General features: G+C 38.0%; 1 protein-coding gene across 2 annotated transcripts in view; it reads left to right on the top strand.

The window, feature by feature from the left end:
• The window catches only part of Serpini1 (serpin family I member 1), an 87182-nt gene that overhangs the window by 45013 nt on the left and 21156 nt on the right, over positions 1–21013 (top strand). For both annotated transcript variants that reach the window (XM_005076134.4, XM_040752637.1), the window contains exons 2-5: positions 12696–12963; positions 14005–14235; positions 16323–16517; positions 18353–18557. In XM_005076134.4, the coding sequence (XP_005076191.1) occupies positions 12714–12963; positions 14005–14235; positions 16323–16517; positions 18353–18557 (881 nt within the window). In that variant the 5' untranslated portion in view covers positions 12696–12713. The remainder of the gene's footprint in view (positions 1–12695; positions 12964–14004; positions 14236–16322; positions 16518–18352; positions 18558–21013) is intronic.

Here is a 21013-nt window from a genome sequence, read left to right as displayed (position 1 = left end):
TTGTTTTTTTTGAGTCCCAACAATATTATGTGTGATTACAGAATTAGTCCCTTTTGCATTTCCTTACTACCTTGGTTATTAATTTCAAGAAATACATTGATTTAATAAGTACTTTGGAGATAGAAAGAGAATTTATTTATTTATTTTTATTTTTTTTTCAAGACAGGATTTCTCTGTGTAGCTTTGTAAACTAGGCTGGTCTCGAACTCACAGAGATCTACCTGCCTCTGCCTCCCAAGTGCTGGGATTAAAGGCTGCATCACCACTGCCCAGCTGAAAGACAATTTATAAAGGGAATAATGTACGTATCTTTAGGAGGAAAAAAAAACAGGTGGAGATTTATTCATGCCATGGCAGAAAGTTAATTGTAAATCTGTCTAACATTCCTCAGGACTATTTTCAGTTACCACTTCTCTGGCACAGAATGTAATGTTTTTATAATGCACTTAATTTCTTTTACATTTAGTTAGCTAATGTGTGTGTGGGGCGGTGTTGTGTGTATGTGCACATGTGCCGTGTTCATGTGTGAACGTCATAGAGGTCAGAGAACACCTTGCAGGAGCTGATTCTCACTTGTACCACATGGATTCTGGTTATCAAACTCATGTTGCCAGGCTTTCTGGCGAATGCCTTTACCACTGCTAAGTGAGCAGTCCCCTCAGCTCCTTATTGCTCTTTTCAATTGACACCTTTTTAGCGCTTTTGTGATTAAACGTGTCATTACAGTGTTTCAAAAATACAGGGTTATTATTTGGGCAGTTCATCCCATATTCCTGCCTTTCACATGAGTTTCAACTTAGTCTGATGCATAGGGTTATAAGACAATTTCAAAAGATATGGGAAAGCCTCAATAGTTGAGCACTCCAACAATATTCCTCATCTCAGAACAGAAGGATTATTTCCTTTTCCTGTCTTTAGAACACTGATTCATTCTGAGGGGTCTGATCATTTTTCTGCCCTTAACTATACTGCTTGGCATCTAACGGACAGGTTTTGTTGTTTTTGTTCTGTTTTTGTTGTTGTTGTTATTTGTTTGTTTGTTTTGGCTACTCCAAAAGGGAAAGGTTTATCTGTGTGCATGTATCTTCTTTCTTGGATCTTTTCTAAACATTCAGTTGATGTTTTGTGAGAAAGATGGGTGTTTTTTTTTCCTCCATGAACATTTGCATCATACACATCAAATTTATGTTCCTGGTAAACTTTCTCATCTCTTCCTCACAATTGTGAATACTTTCAACTCTAACTTGAAGCAAAAATTTTCAATTGTGAGCTGTGGAATTGAGGGGAAAAAGCCAGTGGGAGAATCCACAACCCCCTGACAAATGTCTAAAGATGTCTTGTTCAAACCACAGGTTGAAACAGCAACCATGTCACAACTCAACTCTCTGACTGGAGATGAGCTGGTTTCTTTGAATTAGAACATTTACTGCAGTGTCAGAAAAATTGAACCTGGGAAAGAGCAGGAAGACTGTGTTACAAATAGAAATTTTTGCTGAATTACAGGCCTGCTAAGATTCAGGTGGTTATTACTAGTATTATTATTATTATTAGTGTTAACAAGTAGCAGCCTTTTTCTGTCTTGTACCAATCAATTATTCCATACATTTTCCAAAGCCATTGCTGCTGGTCTGATGATACATGCCTTTCTCTGAGTAAAACAGAAAACACAGACCTGGAGATTTCAGCTCATCTCGCGTTTTATGGATAGAGTGAATACTAACCCAAATTGGAACAATGTTTCCAAACACTTTTCCAGATGGTCATCATAAAGTTTTCAAAACTTAAGGCAAAAAAAAAACCCAATGTGATATTTCCTGAACACAAATACATTCAGTTTAAGGACCTGAAATCTCTCCCTCTTCTTCTCCCTCTCCAATTCTCTCTCTGTTAGTTATTTCTTTAGTTATTTCCAACTGCCTTTTTTTTCCTGGAGAAAGGACATATTTAGCCATTTTTTTCTCAACACACAATAATGAAATAAGCTTTTTTAATGTGAAATAATTGTGTTATTAAAACATAAATAAAATTCATTTTTGAATCTTCTTACTAATGAGGTTAGATACCAGAAAAGATTTTCAGTTTTTAAATCACTTTGTTGTTTTATTTATTTATTTGTGTGTGTGTGTGTGTGTGTGTGTGTGTGTGTGTAAGAGTCTGGGGTGGGGATGCACATGCCACAGCATGCTTGTGAGGCCAGAGGATGGTGTCGGAGTCTGTTCTATCCTTCCAGAGGATGGTTTCAGGAATCTGTTCTATCCTTCCAGCATGTGAGTCTTGGGGCTGGCACTCTGATTGTCAAGCTTACAGCGAAGTCCATTGCCTGCTGAGCCCTCTCGTAAGCCTGAGAGATGTTTTGTTTTCTTTGTGAAATATTACTATTCATGTGTACATGTGTGTGCCTCTTTGTGTGTGACATCCAAGGCCCTAGCTGGGTGTCAGATCCCCTGGATCTGGAGTTGCAGGCAGTTGTGAGGTCTCTATCGGGGTTCTGAAAATGGAGCTTAGATCTTCTGCAAGAACAGCAAACGCTCTGAACATTACAGCCGTCTCTCCGGCCTCTTGAGAAGATCTTTTTAAAACTATCTATTTAATAGTGCTGGAATTTAATTATATGAATCTCATAAAGCAGTTATAAGAATATTGCTCCCTCATATGCTTTTTGCTGTGTTTTATAATATAGTGCGTGCGCATGCGCACGCACACACACACACACACCACCTACCCTACCACTGGTAAGAAGGGGGAGAACTGTAAAACTTAACAATACTTTATTCGAAGCTGAATTCTGCTACCTTCTCTGCCACTGCAGCACGTATCTACCACTAATGCAGGACTGTAACCCCTTATAGTTTTTGTAGCCCTTTGTAGTTTTTGCATTAAAGCATTGTATAGTCCTTTGTAGTTTTTGCATTAAAGCATTCAATTCAGTCTGTTGTAAATAATAAATCTCCAAGGTAAGGTTCCATGCAAGAGCAACTGACTTGAGAACATTGCTTATTAATTCTAGTGGCCCTGACATTTTGTAGACTAATGTTATCACAGTAGCATTTGGGTGGCCCCTGTGTCATTGCTCAAGGAGGTGTGCTTGTTCTTACTGCTTCCAGTGGACAGCTGTCACATTATACCAGTGCTAGTGACAGTACCACTTTGTCAGGCTGGAAAGGTAGCCTCACATGCAGTGAGGAAACACTTTGTCAAAAATAATAACAAATGAAAATGAGCTAGTATCCTTGGGCTCAGATGAATTGAGCCGGTAGTGTTCAGAAATTGCAGCCCCTCTGGCTGTTTCATCTGATACAGCACTGTGTGACTTCAAGTCTTATACTGTACTAATTCAATAAACATTGATTTGTCGCTTCCCCTGTGTAATGCATTCTCCGCTTACTCTCATTAGTCTAGAGTACGCAAAGAATACCCTTTGTTAGTGCCCTCAAAGCACTCAAACAAGATGCTGCCTATATGGAATTATCCTTAATATGTAGGAACAGAGGACATTGTTGAAACTCTAACTGAAAAAACAAGAGGGTGTTCGTGAAGGGTGTAGGTGCGGGGCAGAGCCTGAGTCGTGATTGGGATCAGAGCATGGGGAACTGTGGTAAAGTAGTTCCAGAAAGAGCTGCACCAGCCAGCCAGAAAGAGGGGTTCTGGGGCTTGTGTTTCCAAAGAGCTTGTGTTTCCTGGTAAGAGTGCCAGGGTGCATGAAGAGAGTAGTGTGTAGAAATTTATACAAAGGATTATATGCTGTGGGAACCTGTCTTTGTGTGGCTTCTGTTGGAGCTAGCGACTTGCCTAGTTCATACCTGAGTCAGGGAGGGTGGATTGAGAAAGGGGAGATAAAGAGGTTAAGAGAAAGATAGAGACACAGAATAGAGTCAGCAGCCAAGTATGTTCTTCAACATTCTTAAATAACCCAACCAAAAGACGGCGGGTGGGGGGGGAGTGGGAGGGAGTGAGGTAGGGGTGGGGGTGGCAGAAGACTTCAATTCTCTTATAAAGGAGCAAACAGACTCTCTTCCATTAATCCTCTAAGTATTTGGTAGCCACACTGGTTATCTGGCCTTGAGGGTCAATAGTAAACACACCTGAGCCCACATCATCTGTTGTTATTTAGATAAGACATCTGCTGCCAAGGCCAAAACAGTCCTGCAGTTGCAAAACCTTAGACCTTTAGGTCTTTTGACTTATTAAGGGCAGTTTTGAACTGTAACCTTGAGGCAAGATGAGGTGACCCATCTTTATGGGTCCCAACAATATACAAGACTAAAGATCTGGGGGTTTGTTCTACAGGCTGGAGAGGACTTCTGAGGTTTTGTCAAGGCAGTTGCTGGCAGCTACCAGCATGTCAGGTTGAAAAGGGTAGTTACTCAGGGAACAATAGAATCACTGTTTTGTTTCTGAGCCCAGATCAAAAGATAGTAACTGCATTGGCAGCCTTTGAGTAAACATAGCAAGAAGTGCATGGGATACAAAGTGGAAATGTTAAACCAGAACCAAATATTGATATTGCAGGGGGCAAAACATCCTTGATAAGGTGAGGAGCCCTGTTTGAGCCAAAAGACATTCAAAATGCCCAAGAGTAAAGACTTTTAAAACCCACAGGAACTAATATTTAGCAATGCACATTGGGAAGTAGGCTGAACATTTGTTAGTTATTTTGATGAATAGGGAGGTCACGGCATTTACAGACTAGTATGAGAAGTGTGCCCAAGAGAAGAGAGCAAGACCCAGGGAGACATATGGGAAACACATACACTTACTAGGTACATTAGGGAAACGAGATCCTGACCCAGCCAAAAGTTAAATACCCAAGAGTAGGATAGGTGACACCAGAAATACATAACCCGATAGCAAAGGAAATTTGGCCTGCAAACTGGAAGCTCTAGTTCTGCAGCTGGGTATCTAAGCTTTTAAAATGCAGGTCTTTCTATCGTTTTGAAAAACGTTTCATGCTCTGACCTGCTGCCACCATCCCCAGCCATAGGCCCCTAATTTCCTAGTGTAATTTGCTGTCCATAGCTGGCTGCTCACTGCCTTGCCAGAAATCTCTTCCACAAACATACTGGGTACTGATTACCAGAGTCCTCTAGTTACTGGAAGATATAGGAATGCTTTTGACAATGTTTTCCTGAAGACACGGAGACATGCAAAATGCAGGCCTGCCAAACACAGATTCTTTACCTGAACGATCAGCTGTAGACTAGGGCATCTTCATCTGAAGTCACTGATTATCCTGCACAAGGAATATCATTTACAATCATCAGTGTGACATCTTTTTTCTGATGGGTCAGTTGACTTTCTCCTGACTCTTAGAGGATTGGTTTTCTCTAAAAGGTAAGATCATGTATTAGAGTGTATATTTTCACACCATAATGTGTGAGGTCCCTGAGGTTAAGAGCTATACATCAATATTTTTATATCTTTATAAACCTCTACATTCTTTGCTGAATGAACGAACAAAGATGGTACATTAGCTAGGCCAGGAGGAATGATAAGTCCTCATTTGCACATGACAGCCACTTGTTTAACAAATGGGAACATGGAAGCATTTTTTCCTCATAGTAATGTCCCATTTAACTTGTATGTTAAAATGAGTACTTCACACAGAAATTTCCTCAGTTATTTCTTTAATAGTTTTGTAGCATAGGATTTGCATTTTCATTCATAGATGTGGACATTAAAGCTGAGAAAATACATCTGACTTTCTGGAGCCGTGCAGCATACACCAAACCCTGTTCTCCAATGCTTGGGTCTTTCTGTTTATTCAAAGCTCGGAGGAACGTTACCTTAATAAACCAGGCCATGTAGGGATGATTTGAGCCACAGTTCTGGGTTCATAATTCCCATGATAATGGGAAAGTTTCTAACATCCCATATTATATTGTTTTCATTTATAAAGTGGGAGCACTTCTTATAGGGCAGCAACAAAATTTAAGCAAGCTATTATTATGGTATGCTTATTTTTAAACTAAAATGTCTATGAATATATTTTAATAAACTTACTATCATTTTCTGGACTATATTGATAATGTAGTTTTGTTTTATATGAAAAAATGTATTTTTGCTACCTTGAAGTTTGATACTTGTGTTAAGCCCAGTTTTTTAAGACTTGCATTATTTACTGGTAGATACAACTATCTTTTCATACCACTTATGGTTTTACATTTTTGGATGATTACTTTTCTTTTTGGAGGTTGTGCATGTCCAATAGTGTGTTTATGGGGGACATAGAACAACTTTCACAAGTCAGTTCTCTCTGTCCACCAAGTGGGTCCTAGTGATAGAACTTAGGCCTTCAGATTTCGTGGCATGTACCTTTGCCCACTGAGCATTCTCATCAGATCTTTTGTTAAGATTGAATTTTCATTTTTACTTTATGTGGGTATGCGTGTGTCATGTTTTCCAGTGCTTGCAGAGGCCAGAGTGGGGTGTCAGTTCTTCAGGAACTAGAGTTACAAGTGATCAAGAGATGTTTGATATAAACCTGGGTCCGAGGAAAGAGCAGCAAGACTCCTAACCACTGAGTCATCTCCCCAGCACCACAGTATATAATTTTAAAGGAAAGTCAGGATGCCCAGGTTCACAGTCAAGAAGTTCAGATGGCATATTAGACTGCTGAGTATACTGATCAGGAAGATGGGCTTTGAGGAGTCATCAGGTGACTCATCAGGTTAAAATAGTGTTTTGCAAAAGATACCCAACCTACAGTCCATAACCCCAGAGAAGTTTGAACCCTCTTCCAGAAACGGAAGGAAGCAGATGCAGAAATCCACAACTAACCATTGGGCCAAGCTCCCGGAATACAGTCAAAGTGAAGGAGGAGCAATAATATGAACAAAGGAGTCAGGACCATGATGGGGAAACCCACAGAATCAGCTGACCCGACCTAGTGAGCGATCACTGACTCAGGTCTGACAAATGAGGAATGTGCATAAGACTGAACCAGACTCCCTTAATGTAGTTGATAATGGTGTGACTTTGACAATATATGAAGCCAATGGCAGTATGCAGATGGGACATATATAGATTAACATATTTTCTAGTGAACTAACTTTAGTAACTGTTAGCTATAGGTAATTTAAATTGTTAGATTCTTATATGTTGACTGTTTAGGGTCTTTTTTCTGTTTATGATGTTTTTCACACAAATAAAAAACTATCTTGATATATATTTATACATTCTGTATATTGATACAACTTAGGATATTTTATCATATTGCATTTTACAGTTCTGCCTCTACATAAGACATTTCAGTTCTATGTTATTGAAAATTATATATATATATATATATATATATATACATAGTTACATTTTTTGAAGTCATTGTCCTGGTTAAATTATTTTTGGGAAGTTTTAGCCATTGTACAACTATGTTTCTGAGAATTACAGACTCTTACCAGACAAAGATATTTGATCTTCAAATACTTAATAGACCTGCAGAATATGGCATTTAAATATTTTAATATTAGTACTCTGTTGACATGAGACACAATTGCTCCTGACAGCACCAAGCTTTCCCGAAAAAATGTTGGGCACCGATGTCACTCCTTCTGAAGTCCATTCTCTCCTCGGCTAATGGCTTCTTGGGCAAAGAACTGCCCCCACCTTGACCACTGACTTTGGACATGCTGTCCTACTGTGCTTGCAGGAGACAAACAGAGAAGACTGCTGAACCTTGCCAAGTCAGGATAAGACAGCCTTTCTATCTTCCTGTTTCTGTGTTGGTCAGTCAGATACTCTAGACTTTAGCCAAAGCTGGTTGCCCCTTTGCTGCTATGAGACTTTGGGTGACTTTCCACGCAGCCTGCTGTCTCTGTCTTCTCTGCACCTTTGGAAGTTGCTCTCCTGCACTTCCTGCCTATCCTAGTATTGTTATCCTCCTTAGGTCTTTGATGAGGTTGAAGATTAGACTGTCACAACTATTGTTCTCTCTCCCTAGATAGAAATATTAGATATAACACCTAAACTTTCCAGCTTAGGACAACTCTATAGTAATCTCTGTTATGCCTTTACCTAATGAATTCAACAATAGATAAATCTTCAATTCTGTTGAAGCTTGCTTATTTTCCTTCTGAACCCAGAAAGAGGAAGCTCCAGCTATGTTCTCAGGGGAATCTGTGAAAGCAAGAGTGACAAGCATCTGCAGATTCTCAGTGCTGGGGTCTTGTCAGCTGACTCTACCTCAGTGCTGGCTGGGTCACAGAGCATCTCCTGATGCAGCTGCTCACCTCCTAGAATCCATAGCATTTAAAACACAGGTTCTGAGTTACCCAATGGAGTCTGCCTTCCTAAATGAGCAAGTATTCCCCAATCCTTATTACAAAAGCAAGGAGATGGGGGTTGTGCAGAGAGCCTTGAGAATCCTCAGACAAAAAGAGAGCATGTGTCAAACTCTCAAATGTGAAAGACATGTAGAAAGTGACCAAACAGTTCTCTGAAGCTGGAAACACAATACCGAGCAGTTTGAATGTTCTGGAAGTATACTCTTCAGTCAAATTGCTGTGCATGCTGTTATTGGATTAATTGAGACTATCAACACTAATTAAAATACAATTTTCCTAATGTGTTTGTTCAACATTACTCTATGTGGTGTTTTAATGGTAGACTTAAAAAATGATCAAGAACAAATAAGTTACTTAATTGTTTTAATAAGCAGTTTGCCTTCCAGATGTCTATAGTGACTTAGTGGGGGGTTATCAGAGAGGAGAGAGAGAGAGAGAGAGAGAGAGAGAGAGAGAGAGAGAGAGAGAGAGAGAGAGAGAGAGAGAGAGAGAGAAAGCAAGTCCCAGGTCTTTCCTTAGGCTGCAGGTCAGAATATGGGTAAACAACTTTAGAAAACATTTGGATTTGGGGTTTGTTTTGTTTGGATAATGTTAAGATTTGTTGTCAGTCAGGGTTCTCTAAAGGAACAGAACCCATGTAAATATCTGTGTGTGTGTGTTAATATATTATAAAAGAATTTATTAGATTGGCTTACGTATCACAGTCTGGATAGTCCAACGGTGGCTATCTGTGCCCTGGAAAAACGGAGAACCCAACAGCTGTTCAATCCAAGGGCTGGATGCCCTATCAATCACAATCTAGTGAAGAAGGCCTAAAAAATTCCTGAAGAGCTACTTTTCACACTGAAAACCCAAAGAAACAGGACTCCGGTGTTACTGAAGATAGCATTAAATGTAGATATACTCGTAAGCAATGTGTAAAAGGAAGCAAACAAAAAGCATTTTTAGGTGGATTATAGAACTCAAAAGCAGATCCTCACACTTATGAGACCAGCACTGACAGAGGTCTTTTCCTAGTCCCCATGTTTATAGCCCTGGCCAGTGTTATCTCAATTTAACACAAACTAGAGTTGTCTGAAAGGAGGTAACCTCAGTTGAGAAAAGCCTCCATAGCATCCAACTAGGATATTTTCTTAATTCATTATTGATGGGGCAGGGCCCATCCCATTGTTGGTGGTGCTATCCCTTGGATGGTGGTCCTATATTCTATAAGAAAGCAAGCAGAGCAAGCCATGATAAGTAAACCTGTTAGCAGCATCCTCCATGGCTTCTGCATCAGCTCCTGCCACTAGGTTCCTTTTTGAGTTCCTATCCTGATTTATTTCAATGATGAACAGTGATATAAAAACATAAGCCAAATTAACCCTTTTCACCTTAATTTGTAGTTGTGGTGTTTCAAACATAGTAATAGTAACCCTAAGCCAGAAAACGCTGTCAGGATTGTGGGTTATTGTGCTGACAGACATGGATTGTGGAAGAATTTTGGAACTTTAGAAAAGAAAAGTCATTAAGTGTTCAAAGCTTGGTGAGCTATTCTGTGGGAATTTGGAAGGGTTTGGCATTTTTGAACAATCAAAGGTCACCCCCAGTGACCTTCCTCCAACAAGACCACACCAACTCCAACAATGGCACACCTCCTAATCCTTCCAAAAAGGCCCATTTCCTATGAGCCTGTGGGGGCCATTCTCATTCAAACCTCCCCATCCAACTTCCTGCCCCCACCTCCAGCTTGTAGCTATATCATAATGCAAAAATGTATTCAGCTAAGCTTCAAAAGTCTCCACAGTCTGTCGCATCTCAACACCAGTTCAAAGTTCAAAATGGAAGGAACTAAAGATGAATGACTAACAGAAAGAGGAAAGAGAGGAAATTTCAGTTCCTTAAAATGAATGTATCTCTGCTCGTGAAATATCACATCTTTTACTAGACTTAAGAAAACCTCTTAAATCTAGTAAATGCTCTCTCAGCCTGGACTCTTAGGGGAGTGCCTTGACCCTACCAAGAGTAAAATGATGGACTCTAGATATCCCCTATGTGGAAGGATTTGGCAATAGGGTGGGAGGGAGGGGGGGAAGGGGAGTGCGGGAAGAGGGGAGGGAGAGGGAACTGGGATTGACATGTAAAACAAGCTATTTAAAATTAAAATAAAAAATGATAAAAAAAAGAAAACCTCTTAAGTCTAACCCCTGGAGGAAAAAGAGCATAGTTAAGAAATACTGAAACAAAACAAGACCAACACCCAACAGAGAAAATTCCAAATTGTGCATCTCTATATATGATGTCTAAGTGTTCTTCAGAACTCCAACTTCCAGCTTTGTTGATGGCAACAAACTTGGACTGTATCTGAATCATGTCTGCAACTCTTCTTGGCCAGTATCCCATGACTCTAGTATCTCTAGAACCTTGAGGTCTCCAAAAAATTTCAGGCTTCACCTTCACTCAGTGGCCTCCCTGGGGATACCTCTGATATACACCTGGTCCAGGTGGCTTTCCTTAGCCACAGAGAAGATTCCTCAATCCATTCCTTGTATTTGTGACTATGAAGCTAGAAGCACATTCCCCAAACTTCGCAATTCTGCTGTTTGATGGCGCTGGAACTTGACCCCCTCCTTTCAATTACGTTTGAACCAACTGTCAGTTGTTGATGGGCCCTTTCATTGCTTAAGCTTTTCTTTAATTTTTTTTCAAAGTTGAAAATTTGGCCGGGTGGGTTCTTGCCCTGAGGTACCACTTCTTTTATTCCATTTAGCATCAGGCTTTTCTTTAAACTTTCTTGAGCACAGGGTTTAACACTATTACACTCCCTGGCGCTTCTTTTCACTTCAAACTGTACATCGTGTCCATCTGTTTGTCTAGCTTGCTCTTTCTTTATTATAGATTCTCATAAGAGTGATTACTACTAATCATACGTCACAGCTCACTATAGGCTGTCTTGAAATCTGCACTGCCACTGCCATGAATCAGAAACTGCTTTTATTTATCCTCAGGCAGCTTTCTAGGACAAGGGCAAAAAAATAGCAACATTCTTTGTCAAACTATCACAAGAATGGTTTCTAGGCCACTTACTAAAATTCTTTCCCTCTGAAACTTCTTGAGGTAGGCCGCCACAGTTCAAATTCCTTAGTACTGCTAGGTTGACACATTAGTTATGTTTCAAGTGTCTGATTTCTTCCAAGCTCTCACAGAATAGTTCATCAAGCTTAGAACACTCAATAGCTTTTCTCAAACAAGGTTTCAAAATCCTTCCACACGGCTACCCAAAACCACATGATCAGGTCTGCACAGCAGTACCTGACAATTCTGGTGCCAACTTCTGTCTTAGTTAGGAATAGTAATGCTGTAATGAAACACCATGACTAAAGCAACTTGAGGAAGAAAGGGTTTTCTTGGCTTACACTTCCATAGTACTGCTCACCACTGAAGGATATCAGGACAAGAACTCAAATAGAGCAGTAACCTGGAGGATTGAGGTGACGCTCATCATGGCTTACTCAGCCTGCTCTCTTCTAGAACCTAGGACCAACAGCCAGGGATAACACCATCCACCAGGGGCTGAACCCTGCCCCATCAACTACTAATTTAAGAAATGTCCTAGAGCTGGATTCTGTGGAGGCATAGTCTCAATTGAGCTTCGAAGGATAACTATAGCATGTGTCAAGTTGACATAAAACTAGCCAGGATATCATATATATGCTTAATGTCATGAGTATTGTGTCCATCCTGCTCCTTGTAGATTCTTCACAACTTAGCAATCTTTTCTGCTCAATTGACTATTAATTGCTTCATTTAAAAGTAAAAGTTTGAGGATTGTGACTCGTGATAGTTAATCTTGATTGACAAATGGACATATGTGGCAAGAAAGAACTTCAATTGAAGAATTTCATTTTTGTACTCAGCTGTAGGTATGTCTGTCTGCTGTGTTCTTGATTTTTCATTAATTCAGGAAAGTCTAGTCCACTATGGGCAATACTTTCAGTAGGCAGGTGAACCTGAGTTGTATAACAAAAGTATCTGAAAGACAAATAGACCCTATCTTCCTCAAATTGATTTTGGTCAGTGATTTATCACAGCAATAGAAAGCAAACTATGATAAGGGTTTAACTAAGTTTTAGAGTGTGTGCTTAGCATTATGCCTTCCATTCCAAACACACACACACACACAGAGAGAGAGAGAGAGAGAGAGAGAGAGAGAGAGAGAGAGAGAGAGAGAGAGAGAGAGAGAGAGAGAGAGAAACACACGGGGCAGGAGAGGAAATGTATTAATGGGTATTTTTTACAGATATATTGGTATTGAATAGTTTTTAAATTTCAGCTTATTAAAAATGTTCATCTTATAATCCCACGAAGTACTTTGTTTTTCTTCCTTTAATTTATGTATCAGAGATAATAGTGAATATGTACATTATTGTTTTCTAGACTTGAAACCATTCCAGGATGGCTTATTTTGGACTGTTCTATTTGCTGGCTATGCATAGTGTGGTGATAGGGGCTACTTTCCCAGACGAAACCATAGCTCAGTGGTCAGTAAACATGTATAACCATCTCCGAGCCACTGGAGAAGACGAAAATATTCTCTTTTCTCCATTGAGCATTGCCCTTGCAATGGGAGTGATGGAGCTTGGGGCTCAAGGATCTACTCTGAAAGAAATCCGCCATTCAATGGGATACGATGGCCTGAAAACTGGTGAGTTGTTGGGTTTTATTTCTCAAAATTCTTTGAGTTTGACTTTGAATTCAATCATATTGCCTTCTGCCAGAGGCAGCAATATTTACTAGAGGCAAGAAATCATCTTATTGCAAGAATATGGTTAGAAGAGTTAGGCTCATTCCAGTCTCTAGGCATAGCTGAGTAAATCTAAGGAAAGTATATCTTCTCAAAAGTATTACCTAAATAAGCTTGCATATTAAAGAAAAAAAGGTGACTCTGTAATTTCCAGTGTAAATTGTCATAGAAATAAATGAAAAGATAATGTGATAGATTATAAAGAGAAGCATCATGATTATGAAGAATCACACTCTGCTTCATAGTCAATGATACTCTTGTTGTTTAAAGAATATCTGTCTTTTGAAATGTACTATTATTATAAAAATTATAGGTAATAGAGAAGTAATTTTGGAATGGGGTGTGGTTTCTGTCTTAATGTATACAGTGTACTTTCTTTCTAGTGTACACATGAGCGAATTCATTAGAAAGTTAAAAAAGAAAGTAATAGATTCCCTCCTTATGATATTTAAATAGTCTGGTGAGAGAAAAATTTAAAGGACTATCATCTAGATAATTACATTTTAATTGATAACCCTAAGAAAGACCAGTTGAATGCAACTGAGCCAAGGATTTTGAAAGAAAAGAACTTAAATTTGTTTCCTCTTTGTAGTCTTTCTCCAAGTCCCAATGAAAGACTATCGTTCAATCTCCCTAGCATGTGTAAGGTCCAGGGCTTGATCTCTGACTCTGCAAAACTAACAAACTAAAACCAAAACAAAACAAAGAAACAAAAAGTATCACTGGTGAACAGGACCAGCTAATTTGAGCATCTGGAAATAGCCCTTGAAGATCCTTGACCGCTCTCTGTGAGGAGTGAGCCTCCTGCTCTGCTGCTCTCTCTGTGAGGAGCGAGCCTGCTGCTCTTCACTGGTCACTGTTTTCCTCATGGTTTGCACTGCGTCACAACGATCTTTCACTACATCTGTTTCCCTGTTAAACTTGTCATTTGTCGTCTTGCAGGTGAAGAATTTTCTTTCCTGAAAGATTTTTCTAACATGGTCTCTGCGGAAGAAAGCCACTATGTGATGAAAATTGCCAATTCCCTCTTTGTGCAAAACGGATTTCATATCAATGATGACTTCTTGCAAATGATGAAAAAATACTTTAATGCAGAAGTCAGTCATGTGGATTTCAGTCAAAATGTAGCTGTGGCCAACTACATCAATAAGTGGGTGGAGAATCATACAAACAGTATGTGCTTTCTTTTCACTCTTTAGCTCAATTTTAAACATTACTTGCTTTTAATAAAGAAGTAAAATCTGTGTCCATTGATAGAGTATTGGCTCTGATCATCTTTCATCAATAGAGGAAACTCTCTTGTGTAGCTACTGTAGGAATTTTGCTTGAACTATCTGGTAAATTAGAGGCAGAGTGGTAGTTGGTGATGGTTTCATTGTAAAATTAAGATAAATAAGAAAGAAATAAAAATAGATATTTGAAGATATCTCTTGGTTTTATAGCCATGACAATTAATAGGTAATTTTAAAAAGTGAAAAATGTCCATTCTAAAATGAGCTCAAATTAGTGGAGAGGAATTAGAAACGGGCTGCACATACTGTACATTTTATGTCTAATTCATGTTTGTTGTTTCAAGGTTTATTTTTATTTTATGTGTATATGTGTAGGCCTCAGTGTATGTTTGTGAGCCGTTTACACACTGGTGGAGGTCACAAAAGGGCTTCAGATCCCCTAGAACTGGGATGTGAGCCTCTGGGTTTTGGGAACCATTCATGGGTCTTGTGTAAGAGCAGTGGGTGCTCTTAACTGCTGAGATATCTCTCCAGCCCCCATAAATCACATTTTAAATGTATTTAAGACTTCTAGATGGTTAAAATTTCATCATTGATTTTCCAATTAGCCAGTTAGATAAGTGAAATAATGATCTAAAATTTCAGACTAATTAAAAGTAGCTTAATGGAAGAGAAGGGGGAGAAAATCAATGTAAGAGAATATGTACAATAAACAATATACGTGATGTATGAAAACTTAAAAATGAATTTAAGATAGATTATAGATTATAGCTGTTTTTATATGAAGTATCATTGACAAAACTTCCCAAACAGTTTTTTCTAAACTTTTATATTAGAAGAAAAAACACTATCAGATACTCTAAACCCTACAACTCATATTACACTAAACCCTGGTATAGTACTTATCTTAAGAAGTCATATAGTTGAAAAATGAGAAAATGTTAAATAAATTTGATCTGACTTTTTAAAAGTATGAGACTGATTTGTGATATAAAGGATACATTTTAACGTTATCAAGAATTCAAGCCGGGAGTTGGTGGCACATGCCTTTAATCCCAGCACTGGGGAGACAGAGGCAGGCGGATCTCTGTGAGTTAGAGGCCAGCCTTGTCTACAGAGTGAGTTCCAGGACAGTCTCTAAAACAATACACAGAAACCCTGTCTCAAAAAAAAAATTCAAAAAGAATAACTCTCCACCTAAAATATATTGCATTATTAAAATATGCTAGCTTTCAAATTCTTTTATTCACTTTTAAGAAATATCAGTAGGTTTCTGTCTTTCAGGATAAACTTGAAAAAGATTTCAAGTGATAGAGGAAGTAATGTATCATGAATTAAATCAGCTTTCAATTATCTGCTTGCATCTCATCAAAAGCTGTAGGAAGATGACAATATTCAATGGGGACAAGTTTAAATAGAATGACACTTACGTGTTCTGTTGAAGAGTAAAATTTAATGGGTGGAGAATTGACTCAGCGCTTAAGTGCACTTGATGCTCTTTTCAGAAGACCTGAGAGTTCAGTTCCCAACAGCTCATGGTATCTGACAACCATCCATAATTCCAGTTCCTGGGGATATGAACCCTCTTCTGACTTCTAGGAGCACCATAGATACATGTGGTACACAGGCATACATCCAGGCAAAACACACATGCACATAAAATAAAAATAAATGAATATTTAAAAATAACCTTTGAGAAATGACTTTGCTTTGTCTATGTTCATAGTTTTACATGTGTCATTGCCCCAAGGAATTGGGTGAGGCCAAGATGTCCTAGGATGGGAGTGGGTAACTTTTGTGTCAGAATGCTACTAGGTATACTCTTGTTTTGGATTACCTTCATTGCTAATGATGTAATTATGTGTGTATGATAGCATTTTTCCTTTAGAAGTGAGATCCTCCTACCTTTGTTGTCTACACATCTTACATTCTTAGGGACCACTCTATCAGAGGATGGTATCGAAACTTTTTTATTTGTCCTTCCACTTTTCAATTTAATATGAATTTTCATCTACTTCACCTACATAGGTCTGTTGAAAGATTTGGTATCTCCAAGGGATTTTGATGCTGTCACTCATCTGGCCCTCATCAATGCTGTGTACTTCAAAGGGAACTGGAAATCACAGTTTAGACCTGAAAATACCAGAACTTTTTCCTTCACTAAAGATGATGAAAGTGAAGTACAGATTCCAATGATGTATCAACAAGGAGAATTTTATTATGGTAAGACATTCTTTTACGTTTTTTAATTCTTGTAGTATATCAGCAAATCATTTAGAAGTATGAAATATTTATTGCTCCAACTCCTTGTGAATATAATTTGGGCCATAGTTCAATATTCTTGGCTACGTTTCCAAGGCTTGTCATTAGATCATGACTGAATAGTATAGTATTGAAAGTTTTCTAAGGTACATCTTTAATTTATAAAGTTAATTGCACCTGACAAGTGGCTTTACTCATCTAAAATTATCTGATATTGGGTTGGCAAATTGACTTTCTGGGTTAACCATTTGTTATGTAAGCACGAGGACCAGAGTTTCAATGCCCAGCACTCAACCCCAACTGGATCCTATATTGTGCACCCATAATCCCAGTGCTGGTACCTTGAGATAGGAAACAGAGACAGGAGTTTCCCCGGAAGTTTTCTTTAAAACTGAAATGTCAGGGGCTGGAGGAATAGTTCATCAGTTAAAATCACTTGCTGTTGCTGCAGAAGACTTGGGTTCAATCTCCAGCACCCACATTTAACAGCTCACGCCTGTTTGTAATTCCAGTTCCTGGGGATCTGATGCCCTCTTCTGTCCTCCACGGGCCCCTGCATACATGCAGTACACTTACACATGTCCAAGTCCACATACATAAACAAAAGAATTTCAAGTGCACTTTAAAACATTTTACCTCTCAGATTTGTGTTTGTATGACTGAGAGCACTGAACCTCATGATGCAATTCAATATCCTTGACATCATTTTCATTGAATTTCTTTGAACTCCTTGGAAGTTTAAGGTATTATTTCCTCTTCAATTATAATAGTTAGCTAAGTCATTAGCAGAAATGTAATTTTATAATAAATATATAACCAACAGTTTTAGCTATGAAAACCAATATGGTTAGCGTCATGTCTAATATAATTAGGAAAATATTAATAACAGACATATTATTCTTAGTTTGTTGATAGAGAAAATTTAAAGTAATGGCAAAAGGGTGTATTTAAAAGACTATTTCTTTCTCTCTGTGTGTATGTGTGTGTATGTGTTTGTGGTTGTATGCACACGTGCCTAAGAAATTAAGCTAAATTAATGGAACACAAAATAAATTATCTCACTTAATGGCTGACTTTGAAAACTTAATTATTGTAAATACACTTGGTATACAGTATATAATGTTTTGATTTTATTTTAGCAGGCAACATTGGGTTTGTATCTTGTAATTGTGGTGATAGTGGAGTACTAAACATTACAAATTATTTTCTTAAAAATCAAAGAATGCAGGTAAATGTCCAAGTTGTTACACCCAACTTGAAGTCAGAGATTTATTTTTAGAATCAGAGTTTTCAGTATGTTAAATTGAATTATCTTATTTAAAAATAAAAACCAGTCTAGAAAACATAAAACATGTGAGATAATTCTGGGAATTCAAAAGTATATACATTTTGGATGTGTCGATTTATTTACTTTCAAAGCACATTCTTAAAAAAATCATTTTTCCTTGGATACCTGAATTTTTTGTTTTCTAAACATTATTTCATTTTCTTTAAAAAATTTATTTTTATGTGCATGTGTGTTTTCTTGCATGTATGTTTGTATGGGTACCATATGTGTGCTTGTCTGGCAGGCAGCAAGAAGAGGGCATTTGGATCTTGTGGACATGAAATTACCTATGATTGTGAGCCACTGTGTGGGTGCAGGGAACTGAACCCAGGTCCTCTGCAAGAGTCTTAATTACTAAACATTTCTCCACACAGATCACCACATTCTTTTCAAGTGAAGACATAAAAACCTGGAATCATTTTTTTTGAAAGCCTTAATATGAACTTTAAAGCCTTTATTTTGTTTTTAGGGGAATTTAGTGATGGATCCAATGAGGCTGGCGGTATCTACCAAGTCCTGGAAATACCCTATGAGGGAGAAGAGATCAGCATGATGCTGGTACTGTCCAGACAGGAAGTTCCACTGGCCACACTGGAGCCTCTGCTCAAAGCACAGCTGATTGAAGAATGGACAAACTCTGTTAAAAAACAAAAGGTGGAAGTTTACCTGCCCAGGTGAGAGTTCCTGTGTGGCCCTCTGTTTAGCACAATACGGTGACCCAGGAAATCCCTCGCCAGCGCTTTTGAATTTTCAGCGTTCTCTTCTGTCTCCTACTCCAATTTCTCCTTCTTCATCATCCTCTCCCCGCCTCTTCCTCTCTTCTGTCCTTCATCCTCCTTTGTCCTCATCCTCCTTCGTCTCCTTCTTCCTCCATCTCCTCTATCTTCTCTTTCTTCTTTCTCTCTCCTTGTCCTCATCCTTAATAGTCATCCGTAGAGACATGATCCTACCCACAAATGTACATCTACTCTCTGATTTGCTAAGCACTAAATACCATGTGTTGTAAGCTGGTTATCACTGGGGAGAGAACCTCTGCCATTACTGGAAGCACCTGCAAACAATCCACTGTAGTAGCTACTGACATATACTCATATATGACCGAGACACAAATCTACTCAGAGTCTTCCCTTACACAAAAGTGTAAGATGCACGCATGGCTTTACTACTATGACTTCTCTTGGATTCCACCTCAGGGCTCTCAGCAAGTCACATTCATATTTAACAGCATGCCGTTTTCACTTCCTGATAGCTGTGCCACAAGTATGATTGCTTTTCCGTGTCTGAGGTCTGCATTCATATTCCTGCACTGACTTTTAGTGTCCTCCAGGTATTGTTTACTTAGGCTTCAGGGTCAGTTGTGACACTAGACCTTCAAGGAAGCCTTCCATGAACCATGGGTTCACAAACATAATGAATAATTTAGGCTAGAGAACAAGATACACTAATTAATAACATCTATAATGTGTGTGTACACAGCAGTACAGTTTTAGGACTTATTTTACATTAAGAAAATTATTCAAATACTGGTTTCTATAAATACTAAAAGATGATAAAAATGAAGCTGGATTATGAAATCTTATTATTTCATATGGATTCCAAATTTAGGAGTTGATGTTTAAAAGTTATATTTTATGTAAATGCCTATTTTGTTCAAATACTTAGCTGATGATTTGCCTTTGAAAATGAAAAATGTCTAGTTGTATTCATATTTGTAGCAAGAGAATTATGAACTCTTTATATATATATATATATATATATATATGTATAAGTATACCTTGATTAGTATTCTTAGGAAAACTAAAGTAATCATAATCATAAAGTAAAAATAATCCATATATTTAAGGCATCTAAGGTATTTAGTGCAGATCACTTTCCATGATAATATATTTACATAGAAAGACTCTAATAATTTTAGTATATTCTCAAGAAGTAGTCATTTAATATTTAACAAATGGTAGCAATTTGTTAAAATATAAAATTGATTTCATATACTTATTTTGGGCAAGTATTTTAAACTAATATTTTGCATACGAATGTTCATAATTAAATATAAAATACTGCGTAAGGCTCTAATTTGTAAACAATTCAACCTATGTTTAAACTCATTTCATGATTTTTATTATGAATTTAATAATTTTTCTCATAAGAAGTTCATTTTGACCACACAACAAATTCAATACAGTTTTAATGCTTCAGTAATTAAATTCTGTAATTTGAGCATAGTGTCTCCAAAAGCTTCCATTCTATGAAGATACAGTTACTCCAGGGTGTTTTAACAGAATACTAAATGAGTGCTTAAGAAGTATTATATATTCTAACTCATCCAAATTCACTAGAAATGTCTCCTCCAGGTCATGTGCTCTGAAAAATAGAATATGGTAGCAGAAGAAAATTAAATTTTCATTTTCTAAGCGTTATCCTTCAACTATGAAATAGTTTAGCTCACTTGCCTCTTTTCAAAATGCCTGTTACGAATGCTAACTACCACATCTCCATTTCTTCAGGAGTTTTATGAACTCTTCCTCTGCATGGCTAATGCTCAGATAGGAAGGGTAAATGGCTCAATGGAGATAAATTTGATTTTTCTTTTGTAACAAAGTGACTGTTTTGAAACAGGTGTTTGATGTAATAATCAGTTACAATTCTGTAGAATTTAGAGCCTCTAAGAATTTGATGAAGGTAGTGTCTTCTGTCCCCCAATTTGAGCAAACATAAAAATGCCTCTAATGGCTGTACTCTTAAGTATTCTCAAGGATCAGTTTTTAATAACTCATGTAGTTTTCACAGGGAGCCATTATTGTAAAAATTCCAGGTTGTATTTCCATAACTACTGCCTTGTCCTTCCAAAGCAGGCCCTTTTAATTCCAGCCATGCTAGAGTTTACACAGACAGTATAAAGTACCAGCCATCCTTTAGGCTTGTAGGGTTCAGTTAGTAGAGTGCTTACTTAAGCAGTCCTGCCGCTCTGGGGTCTATTCCCAGCCCTGCATGATCTGTGTGTGGCGATACACACTTTTAATCCCAGAATTCCAGAGGTGGATCCAGGCAATCAGAAGTTCAAGGTCATCTTCAGCTCCATACTAAGTTTGAGGCCAGAGCTCTGTAGGGAATTTGGAAAATTGTACAGTTA

This window comes from Mesocricetus auratus, unplaced genomic scaffold (assembly GCF_017639785.1).
Source record: "Mesocricetus auratus isolate SY011 unplaced genomic scaffold, BCM_Maur_2.0 Super-Scaffold_100009, whole genome shotgun sequence".
In the NCBI taxonomy this organism is placed as follows: Eukaryota; Metazoa; Chordata; class Mammalia; order Rodentia; family Cricetidae; genus Mesocricetus; species Mesocricetus auratus.
The sequence above is the reverse complement of the archived record's forward strand: the minus strand, read 5'-3'. Positions and strand labels throughout refer to the sequence as shown.